Consider the following 12,549-nt stretch of genomic DNA (forward strand, 5'->3'; position numbering starts at 1 on the left):
CTTTCTTTACCTTTTTTATTTTGAAGCCTATTTCATCCGATATCAGTACTGCTACTCCTGCTCTTCTCTGAATGCATTTTGCTTGAAATATCATTTTCCACCCTTTCACTTTGAGTCTTTATTTGTCTTTGGAACTGAGATGTGTCTCCTGGAGGCAGCATATGGTTGGGTTTTGTTTTTTGATCCAATCTGCAATTCTGTGCCTTTTTATTTGTGAATTCAGTCCATTTACATTTATTGAAATATGAGGTTTTCCTACAGCCATTTTATCTTTTGCTTTCTGGTAGTTTAGTGTTTCCATTGCTTCCTTGTCTTTGTGTGACTGTTTTCTTAATTTTGTTTGGGTTTTATGGATTTTCCTTCTGGTCCTTCTTGTTTTGTGTTATATACTTCATTTCTGAATCTTTGGCATGTAGTTACCATTACAGATATGTAGAAGATAGTTATACACACAGACACACACACACATACATATACATACATATATATATTAGTCCATTTTCTCCTTTGTGTACCTTATCTCCAGTCCTCTTTGCGAATTTGGATCTTTGAATCCTCCCCTTTTCAGTCATTGTTGTCTTCGTTTGTCCCTATGTATGCTGAACGTTCATTACTATCTTGCTATAGCAAATCTTTACCTTTTGTTTAAGATTATAATGCCCTGTTCTTAGTAAGGGTTGCACTCCTCTGCTTCTATCTGCCTACTAATTGCCTTACACATAGCTATGTATTTTTTTTGTCATTTTGTTCTAGGTGAGCTGACCCCCTTTGAGTATTTCCTGTAATGAAGGCCTCGTAGTGGAGAATTCATTCAATTTTTATATGTCTGGAAAGGTCTTTATTTCTCCTTTATATCTAAAGGAGAGCTTAGCTGGATACATTATTCTCGGCTGGTAGTTCATTTCATTTAATAGTTTGCATATTGGTTTTCACTCCTTTCTGGCTTGTAAGGTTTGTGCTGAGAAGTCTGAGGATAATTTAATGCGTTTTCCTTTATAGGTTATCATCATCTTTTCCCTGGCTGCCCTGAGAATTCTTTCTTTGTCGTTGATTTTTGATGATTTTAATACAGTGTGTTGTGGAGAAGGCCGTTTTGGGTTGAGATAATTGGGTGTTCTGTTGACTTCTTGAATTCCAAGGTCCCACTTATTCCTTCGATTTGGAAATTCTTATCCACTATTTGTCTGAAAATGTTTTCTAATCCCTGCTCCTTTTCCTCCCATTCGAGAATTCCCATTATTCTTATGTTTCCTTTCTTGATGGTATCAGTTAGTTCTTGTATTTATTTTTCATTACTTTTCATTCAGTTTCTCTCTTCATCTGTTTTATTTCTAGATTTCTGTCTTTGATGTCACTGATCTAAGCTTGCTGTTTCATTTTTCATCTCTTTGAGTGTGTTCTTCATCTTCATCTCCAGAAGTTATTTGTTGTTGTTGTTGTTGTTGTTGTTTTTGAGGATTTCAGTCTCCTTGCTCAAGAACTTAAGAACTCATTCTGCTCATCTAATTGTTTTTTCAATTCCTGAAATTGTTGATATGATTTGTTTCAGATCTCATCGAATTTTTTCAGTAGTACCATCCTAAATTCTCTGTCATTTAAGTCACATATTTCTATGTCTGTAAGCTTAGTTTCTGGAGCTGTTTTTTCACTTTGGTTTTTTCATGATATTTAATGGACTGTCTCTCCACCTGGGCATTAATAGAAGTGTATTCTTTTTATCAGAAAAAAAGATCTATTATATAAAGGTGTCTCTTTAGCCCATTCCCTGGGTACTGCTGCTGTGTGGAGCTCACAGCTCTCCCAGGCAGGGCTATTCAGGGAACCTGCCACATCTTCTCCCCACCCCCTAAAAGGAATTTTCATGTGTAATGTTAATTTCCTTTTCCTTTCTCTGTTTTACATTATGGAAAATTTTAAGCACATACAAATATAAAGAATGATACAGTGAATCTGTGTATACTATACTTGTTACAAATCAACGTTATCATGATTGTGTCATACTTATTTCCTGTATTCCCTTTTCTCTCTCTTTTTTTTTTTTTTTTTTTTAAATTATTTTAAAGAAAATGCAATCATGTCTACATAGTTTATCCTGCATCTATAAAATCCAGGTATAGTTGACCTTTGATTAGCTCGAGGTTTACGGGTGTGTGCCTAAAATCTCCCATATCACTTAAGTGAGCTCTCATACACAGATTCCCAATCCAGGATCGAAAATACTGTTTTCAGTCCAAGGTTGGTTGAATCACAGATTTGAAACATAAGGACACAGGGAGCCAACTGTATATTTATCTTTAAAAAGTTCATATGCAAGTAATTGGCCTGCACAGTTCAAACCCATGTTGTTCAAGGGTCAATTGAATTTTCTTAAATAACTGTGGAGTCATTATCACACCTAAAAAATTTAGCAATTTCTTAGTTTCTTGATCTCGTCTAATATCTGACAGATTTTCAGATTTTACTGATTTTCTCACAAATATACTTTTACAGTTGGTTTCTTCAAATCAGGATCTAATTAAATTTATATATATATATAGACACACATACACACGTATATAAAAATACTTTTAATTGTTATACTCTTAAACTCATAATCTAGAGCAGTCTCCCTCCTTTTTTTTTATCTTTATGCCATTGACTGTTTAGGAACTAGGTCACTTTTTTGTTCAGTCCAAAGTTCTGGGTTAGTGAGTTCACTTCCTTGTGATGTCAGTTAACTTTTTCTTATATTACCTTTATTTCTCGAAAATGGAAATTAATTCTAAAGGCTTGACTAGATTTCATTTCAGCTTGGCAAGGCTGCTTCATGATAGGTTTTCTACATTTATATTGCATCAAATCTTGGGGCAATGTTTGATTGAGGTAGAATCCAAAGAAGATCCACACATTGCATTTGATTAGTGTTTCTTTTAATCTATAAATTCCTCTCCATCTCTCTTTTTCATTTTTTTTCTTCACAATTTCTTTGTTGAATAAAGTGGGTTTATACTATAGTTTCCCACAGTCTGGGTTTTGCTAATTGCATCCCTTTGCTATAGTTAAACGTTCTTTTTGTCTTTTGTGTTTCCTATAAATTGGTAGTTGGAGCCAGAGACTTGATTGAATTTTGACTTAGATTTGATCCTTGTCTCCTCCCTTTGGCACAAAAACCAACTTCAGAGGTAATATATGGTCTTCCATCAGGTGGCTTGTAATATCTGGTTGTTTCTGTCCATATATTAATAGTTATTGATGCTTATTACATTAATTCATTAAAGAGAGGTAAAAATAGTGATAGTTTAATGTTGTCACTCCTTATTTACTAGCTAGAATATTTCTATATAGAGAAACTTTGCTTCATCCAGTATTTGATTACCTGGTGGTACAGTTTTTTGGATGGTTTGTCCTGTTTTTTGTTTGTTTGTTTTGTTTTTTGAAAGGATAAAAGCTAGATTTTCTTTCCCTATATTTACAGTTTTCAAAATAATGCATTGGTTTACTAACATCCTTTAACATTTACCCAATTGTTTGTTCATTTTTATAAATCATTAAGAACTACTAGATTTAAGCATATTGTCAAATTTTAACCCATTGTAGTTATTATCTTTATTGATGTTCATTTTGTCCCAGGCTATCTGCTATGTTCTTTTCTTTTCTTTTTTGCTGCTGTGTTTTTTTGTTATTATTATGGTAAGAAGTCATTGATAGAATCTTTACTTTCTAGTGTTACTGGTAAGGTTTATCTTATGTAGACTGGGAATCAGCCATTTGCCATGGAGCTGCTGATATAAGTATTTGAAATCAATATTTCAAAACTAAAGTCTGTATAGTCAAAACTATATAAGAGTATACTGCTACTGCATTGGTCATTATTTCCAGGATTTTTAGTAAACAGACCTAGGAAAGTGTGAGTGTATATGTGTTCTGTTTAAAGATAAAATACATACTAAGTTCATACTGATACTCTAAATTGAGATTCAAGGCTACAAGGTTTTTATTCATTGTTCTTTGTTTTAACATCTATATCTCTTTTTTGACTCGTGATGAAACTCAGTTCTCAAGGATACCATAGGTGATGGAATTAGAATGTCACATAACTATTTATTTGCTTTATTCTACCTCATTCTTTACTATCTCAACATAGCAGTACTTACTGTCCCACCAAAAATATGATTACTGAAAATAGTTTACATTTTTTTCCGGGTTTTTTTTTTTTTTCGTTTGTCAGTAGGATATACTACTCTAGAGATAACGCTAATTACCATGTTTCACAAATCACTTGGAATAGTCCCGTTCTACTATGTACAAATTTAGGTTCATTTTTTAAATTTTATCCATTTAACATTAGATCTCTTTTTTTTTAGGTAGGAAGAGTGGCATTTCTCCTAAAAAATCGAAATACATGACTCCAATGCAGCAGAAACTAAATGAAGTCTATGAAGCTGTAAAGAACTATACTGATAAGAGGGGTCGCCGCCTCAGTGCCATATTTCTGAGGCTTCCCTCTAGATCTGAGCTTCCTGACTATTATCTGACCATTAAAAAGCCCATGGACATGGAAAAAATTCGAAGTCACATGATGGCCAACAAATACCAAGATATAGACTCCATGGTTGAGGACTTCGTCATGATGTTTAACAATGCCTGTACATACAATGAGCCTGAGTCTTTGATCTACAAAGATGCCCTTGTCCTGCACAAAGTCCTGCTTGAAACTCGGAGAGACCTAGAGGGAGATGAAGACTCTCATGTCCCAAATGTGACCTTGCTAATTCAAGAGCTTATCCACAATCTTTTTGTGTCAGTCATGAGTCATCAGGATGATGAGGGAAGATGTTATAGTGATTCCTTAGCAGAAATTCCTGCTGTGGATCCCAACTTTCCAAACAAACCTCCTCTTACTTTTGACATAATTAGGAAGAATGTTGAAAATAATCGCTACCGGCGGCTCGATTTATTTCAAGAACATATGTTTGAAGTATTGGAAAGGGCAAGAAGGATGAATCGGTATGTTTTCAAAGCCATTTCTTTTTGAGAAAGTGTGATATTTATTGCAAAACAGAAGAAAGAATTCTGCTTTGATGTACTATTTTATCTTAGGTACATGATTACGGTTCGCGGGGTGCTCTTTTTGAATTCTAATTAGCAGAACTAACAAAGCATCTAGATTAACAAGAAGAGAGAGTAAGACAAAATTGAAAAACTGTTGCAAAGCATAAGCTCTTAAAATATAGCCTTTCACAAAACATTTTTTAAAGGATAAAAATTTTATAATTAGAAATAGTAACATGATTTTCTTTTAAAGTTTGAGTTCAGTTCAAGCATGCTTTAAATAAAATAGTTCTAAGGTATTGATCAAGATTAGACATTTAAATTTGATCACCATTTTAGGTACCTAAGAAGGCTTTTTTTAATCTCAGATTTAAGTGCCTTCTACAAGCATTAAATGTTCTAAAAGAAGCAATCAAATTTAAATTTCCATCAAACTTAAATTCTCTTTTAATTTTGATTTTTGGTATATCTTTGCCACACAATAATAATATACTCGATTGTTACAACAATTTCACTTCAGCAATTATAGTATGTCTTCTTTGTGCTCTTGGAATCCCTTGGGGGAATGTAAAAAATTAGAGATACAAACTCTACCTTCTTGGAGCCTATAGTCTATCATGCTGAAAGCTAGACCTTTAGGTAGTTTGTATGGGGTAATTCCAGCTGGGGAATCTGTGAAGCCTGCATTTGCTCTGGATCTTGAAAGAAAAATTAATAGTAATGTTTACTGTTCCTATTAAGCACCTACTCTTTGTAAATCGCTGTGCTAAGCACTTTGTGTAGATAATCACTAACCCTTATAAAAGCCATTCTAGGTAGGTGATAATCTTCCCAGTTTGCATGTGAAGAAGTGCACAAAGAAGTTGTCAAGAGACATATAACTAGTAAGTGTGGTGGCTCTTCTTGTTCCCCACTGTAGAGGGCTAGGACTAAGACAGTTACCGACACCAATCATGAAACACAGCCATGAATGATAAGACTTGAGCTCTGTGCTCGAAAGCTTGAAGCCTGACAAGTGGGATAGGACCTATGCTTAGGGAAAAATAATATACGAGACAACATATAACAATTTGATATTTAGTAAATGTGGTGGAGTAAGGAAGTCTCTACTAGAGTTCTAAAAGGCTTGAGGCATCAGGGAAGAATGAAAGAATGAGCAGGATTCACATAGGGCAGGAAGTATGAGTAAAAGCACAGGATTAGGAAATGAATATGGTGTGTTCAAGGGACGGGTGGAGTTGGGATCAGATTGGAGAGACCCTTGAGTGACACATTTAGGAAATAGTTCTTATTCTTCAACAGTAGGGATAGAAATAAAAAAGAAAGACCCAAGGAAGGGGTCATCTTGAAGTCAAAATCTACATTCGTTTATTGTTTTCATTTAGTCAACAAATGTTTAGTGAGTGTTTACTTGTTGTGAGCATTATCTGAATGCATGGGATACACCAGTGGACAAAACAGACAAACCTTGCTTTCATGGGAGCTTTGACTTCTGTTCTTGTTCTTAGTTTACATAAACAACCCTTAAGGGTAAAGTCACTCCCCATCCCATTCCTATTACATCTTGAGATCATTTCTGTGAGTCTTCCAAAATACATTTGTCTCTTAGATTATTAGCAACTTTGTTTATCTTGTGTAGGTGACATGATTATTTTAAGAATTAAGCAGATTTGTATCTCTAGGAAATGAGCTCTTTTCATTTGTCTGTTGTTGACATGATTGGTTTTTCTTTTGAGGTCTCAGAGGTAGATTCCAAAGTTCGTTTATATGAGATGGTGATCAGTCTCACTCTGATTCCAGAGCTTTGTTGCAAAGCATAGGGGAAGCCTTTCTTATCGTTATGAATAAAGATCATGTACAGTATTTAGTAATAAGCTCGTTCTGCTGAGATGAAGATGAATCAGTTTAGTGAATGATAAACCATGGCTTTATTTACTGCATTGCCAGTAATGTAGATAGATGTCCCAAAAGTATTTAAGTTCATGAATTTAATGAAGTCCATATGCAGTAGATTTCCATGTTGATTTCTAACAGTGTTAATGCTTTTTCACACTTACTCCTACCCACCACTTCTACCCATCACCTAGGACTTCACACCCTGAAATAGAAAGAATCTGAACAGTGAGGCATAGCAGAGAAAAGGTCACTTATGTGACAGTGGTTTTGTCCGTCAGCAGTATTCAGTAATACTACAACGCTGACTCGTGCCAGTTGGCCTCTAATTTGGTTTTTCCTAATCTGTTGGCAATATTCCTGGATTAAATGATTTGACTTCCTTGTAGGTAAGGGGCCCATGGGAAAACAAAGACAAGGGAAGCACTCAGAACCTCCTGCAATCTTTTCTTCTACCGAATGTCTGCCTTATATATAAGGAATACCTACCAATTAAGAGTAATAAGAGTTATTTTTTTTCTATCTTGAGTTTTTGTTCTTGGACATGCAGGGAACACTTGGCCTCTTAGATTAACAGATTCTTCATAAACTATTTAAATAAATAAGACAGAAAGGATATGTTAGCTGTTTAATGACTCTGTATAAAACTTTCATTACTAAACCACATGACATGATAGAATTATACATTGCCCTTTCATTGTAACACAGATTACTAAAAGTGCGTTTTCACTTTTAATATTATACTTAAAATTGTAAGATATTATAAAATGAGTTTTAATTTCTAGTGAACAGTCTTTAGATAGTTCTATTCAGAAAATAGTCATCAAAATAGTGTTGTACGAGTTTATTCCCTTGGCCAGTTTTATTTCGATTGCATTCCTTCAAGTATTAGCATTTTAATAACCAGATTATATTTTGAAAACCGTGTTAGAACATCCATTTTGGTGGTTATTGGCAGTGTTTTCAGATTGTTTGCCATTTTACTTTTTGAAATGAGGAGAAGCATTCTGGAGGCTTCACTAATGTTTGATGCTCTCGTGGTGAGTGTCAGAAGGCAGATGACTGGGCTTGCTATGCCTGCCACATTTCCCTAACCAGAATGTCTCCATAACTGCTGCTAAGAATTTGTCTGTGGTTACCTTTGTGAATAATTTCTCAGACCCTAGTATTCTTAGTTAATAGAATTATATTTAAGCCTTCTTCTAACCAGACTCGATTAGAAATAGTAATAAAATTTCTTTCACTACGAATTCTGAAGTTTATTTTGCCTACTCCTGTCATTTTATAAATGTGGAAAGAGTCTTAAATTTTCAATATGATACAGATTATTTTTTCCATCTCTCACTATATTACCTCTGCTGGTTCCCCAGAATTATGTAGTTATTTCTAAATAACTAAAGTGAACATTGACTTTAAGACCTATTATCATTATAAGATGCCCTCATGACTTTGCAGTTTAACTGAGTCGTACCAACCTCAGCAACCATGATCTACAAATCCATAAAGAAGAAAGTAGACATTTCCTAAATCTTTTGTTAACACTTTATATAATGTGTTGGTCCCTCAATTAAGAGAAAGTAAAAGTTAATTCAAAGATTAGATGCAAATTAAGTGTCGTGCATGGTGTGGAACCTAGTATAGTCCTTGATTCTGGCAGCCCCCTTCTGTTACCAAAACCAATGGTTGCATGCACCATGTTTCTCCCCAGGAAACTGAATGAGGCCTTTCCTTTTACATGAGCTGTGCAAGGAGCGAGCCTTCAGAAAAAGAAAATTAGTGGGCATGAGGCTCACCAAGGAAAAATGACTCTTCACATTCTGTTGTAATGAATTTCAAGGAGATACCCTTCTTAGAACTGTGCAGAAGTACCGTTATATCAACTAACACATTAAAGAAGCATTCAGTATAATTTAACATATAATTGCAGTGTTTAAAAGAAGCAATTTGTGTGTCAATAGATACTCTTGATGTTGTTATAGGACAGATTCCGAAATATACGAAGATGCAGTAGAACTTCAACAGTTTTTTATTAAAATTCGAGATGAACTTTGCAAAAATGGAGAGATCCTTCTTTCACCAGCACTCAGCTATACTACAAAGCATTTGCATAATGATGTGGAGAAAGAGAAAAAGGAAAAATTACCAAAAGAAATAGAGGAAGATAAACTAAAACGAGAAGAAGAAAAAAGAGGTTGGTTTCTCTTCATTTTATTAATATGAAGAAATAGTATACTTTTTCTAGCTGGTTTTATAATTAGCTGTGGAGAAGAGTCTTATTTGTGTAAATGAAGACTCAGGGTGTTGATTCTTAATAGACATGGTGAGATGAAAATGCTTTTAGTAATTTAGTCATCAGATGAAAAGATTTAAAGTTACATGTGACACAGCTGTTATCCTAATATTTCAGGAACAGAGTCAATAAATTCACAATTATGGGAGCTTAATACCTCTTAATACTGCTATTGGTATATGAAAACCTGGGGGCCCACCTGGGGCTAGAAAGCATTCTTAGCAGTGAGTGCATCAAGGTTCTGCTCCATCATTCAGCAGCATGGCTTTCCTCGTACAGACTCTAGGCCAGATAAGTAGATGATTTTTTGGCTGAACCTCATAAGTAGGAGAAAAAATTTTTTTGATTGTATCAACCTAAAGCTGTTAATTTGAGTCACTTGCCAGCAGTTAGAAATATTTTGACAGTAGGAATTTTTATTAGAAATTCAGTAATTTCTGATAAAGGTCAAATTCACATAGATACCTAGAATGACTTTCTAAAAGTTATATTAGGCTTTAGCATCAAATCTGCTTCTTAGGGGTTTTTTAGCAAGTTTTCATAAGCAAGGGCATATACAAAAAAGAGGAACCTATTCAATGAAAAATAATAATTTTATCAGCATAAGGATACCTGTAAAACCCAGCAACTCTGCTGCCAGAGGGATATACTCATTCAGGATAATGATGCGCGGAGGGGCGGAGGTCTGTATCCTTGCCAACTAAAAGTGATGGATGGAGAAACGAACCGAGTAACCTGCAGCTTTACTAGCTTGAGGTGACAATGAGGTTGAGGAATATCTTGGAAATTAGCCATAGAAGGGCTGAGATAAGCTCTCCACACATTTTTTTGATAACTGGAAAACTGCATGTGCAAGGGAGATATGAGTATCGGACAAAAGAAAAATGCAAGGGATACTCGGAAGTTGGTTACAACTTTGAATGCCTCCCTCAAGCCACATACAGATCAGTCATCAGAGGGTGAATCTTTACAAGTTTGAGGTACTTGAGTATGGTCGTCACCTAAATCATTGGCTGATCCTTAGCTATGCTATGCAGATTTAAGAGTAACCCTTTGTGTCATGTATCCTAGTATATTTACAATGGGATTTTCAGAGGAGAGAAGAGAAAGAAAGGGGGAGAAAAGTATTTGAGCACATAATGGCTGAAAATGGCTCAAATTTGATGAAAAACGTTAACTTACATCCCCAAGAACACCAAGTAAGAAAACCCAAAGAGAACCACATCTAGATACACCATAATCAGACTGCTAAAGGAAAAATCTTGAAAGGAGCAAAACTACTAATCATGTCCAAGAAAACAATGTTATGGTAATGGGTCATAAGAAATAACAGAGGCCAAAAAGCATGGAATGATATTCAGATTGCTGAAAGGGAAAAAAACTGAACCAAGAATTTTATATCCAACAAAACAGTGTTTCAAAAATAAAGCTGAAATAAGACATTTCCAGATAAACAGAAACAGTGAATTCATTGCTGGCAGATCTTCTCTAAAAGGAATACTAAAAGAAGAGCTTTGGGCCAAAAGAAAATGATACCAAGTGGTAAATCAGATTCACAAGTAGTGAAGAGTATTAGAAATGGTAAATATGTGGGTAAATATAAAAGACTGTGTCTGTATTTTTTTCACTTAATTTCTTCTGAAAACAGATTGTTAAAAGAATAATTACAATACATTATTAGGTTTATAACATTTATAGAAGTAAGTACAGCGGGTCCTTGAATAATGTCATTTCATTCAACGCCATTTCATTGTAATGTTAATGAAATGCCATAGGAACTTAATTCTTGTTCGTATCGATCAAAAACTAGTTTTGATATACATCATTTTGCTTGAGGTTGCAGAACCTATCGACACTAAGTAAGGACTTACTGTATATGACAGTACTGGTGCAAAGTAATGGCGCTGTATTGGAGTGAAGGTGCATTATTTAATGAAATTAAGTCATATTAACCTGAAGTAGTAGATAGTGATAAGTTAAATATGCATATTGTAATATCACTAAAAAAATAGCAAAAAAAGTCAACAGGAGAATTAAAATGATAGTCCAAAAATATTTGCCTAACACAAACGAAGGCAGTAGAGGAGGAAGAAAGGAACAAAAAGACGAAAGATACATAAAAAGCAAATAGAATCCAGTCATATCAATAATTACCTTATATATTGTGAATAGATTAAACACTCCAAAATGCATAGATTATTAGACTGTATTTAAAAAGTAAGATCCAACTATATGCTGTCTATAAGAGAATTATTTCAAAGACACAAATAGGTCGAAAGGAAACGGAGGGGAAAAGATAAACCATGAAAATAGTAACAGTGAATTAGAGTGGCTCTATTAATATCAGATAAATAGACTTTGAGAGAAGAAATAATACTAGAGATAAAGAGGGACATTTCATAATGTTAAAGGGGTCAAGACTTTGGGAACATGTAATATTCGTAAATGTATACACACTTAACAGTAGAGTGCCAAAATATAGAAAACAAAAACTGACAGAATCAAAAAGAGAAATATGTCAGCAATTATAGTCTCAATACTCCTTTCTCAGCAACTGACAAACTAGACCAAAAATCAGGAAAAATAAAGAAGATTTGAATAGCATTGCTATTGACTGAATGTTTGTGTTATAGCCTAATCTCCAAGGTGATGGTATTTGGAGGTAGACTCTTTAGAAAGTAATTAAGTTTGGATGTCGTCATGAGAGTAGAGCCACCACGTTGGGATTAGTGCCATTATAAGATTAAGAGCAAGGAGACAGCTATCTATGAACCAGAGAGTGGGCTCTCACCAGACACTGAATCTTTGGCACCTTGCTCTTGGACTTCCTAGCCTCCAGATCTGTGAGAAATTAATGTTTGGTGTTAAAGCCACCCAGTGTATGATGGGTTTTGTTATAGCAGCCTGAGCTGACTAAGACAAGGACTGTCAACCAACTTCACCTAACGTGTAAATGTGTAAACACCCAGGGACTGCAGTATACATATTCTTGAGCACTCATGGACCATTATCTAGGATAGACCATATATGCTAGGTCATAAAACAAGTCAAAAAATTTAAAAGGATTGAAAATCATACCAAGTTCTCTGGATACAATGGGATTAGATTAGAAATCAGCAACAGAAAAAAAAATTGGAAAATCCCTAAATATTTAAAAATTAAACAGTACACTTATAAATAACCCATAGATCAAAGAAGACATAACAAAGGCAATTTAAAATATCTTGAACTGAATGAAAATGAAAACACAACATACTAAAATTTATGGGATGTAGCTAAAGAGATTCTTAGAAGGAAATTTGTAGCTTTAAACATGTATATTAGAAAGCAGTAGA

General features: G+C 34.5%; 1 protein-coding gene across 7 annotated transcripts in view; it reads left to right on the top strand.

The window, feature by feature from the left end:
- The window catches only part of PBRM1 (polybromo 1), a 106,482-nt gene that overhangs the window by 52,848 nt on the left and 41,085 nt on the right, over positions 1 to 12,549 (top strand). For all 7 annotated transcript variants that reach the window (XM_023522303.1, XM_023522306.1, XM_023522304.1 and 4 more), the window contains 2 exons: positions 4,344 to 4,986; positions 8,904 to 9,115. In XM_023522303.1, coding sequence (XP_023378071.1) covers positions 4,344 to 4,986; positions 8,904 to 9,115 — 855 coding nt within the window. The remainder of the gene's footprint in view (positions 1 to 4,343; positions 4,987 to 8,903; positions 9,116 to 12,549) is intronic.

The sequence above is a fragment of the Pteropus vampyrus genome, unplaced genomic scaffold, assembly GCF_000151845.1.
Source record: "Pteropus vampyrus isolate Shadow unplaced genomic scaffold, Pvam_2.0 Scaffold337, whole genome shotgun sequence".
Classification (NCBI taxonomy): domain Eukaryota; kingdom Metazoa; phylum Chordata; class Mammalia; order Chiroptera; family Pteropodidae; genus Pteropus; species Pteropus vampyrus.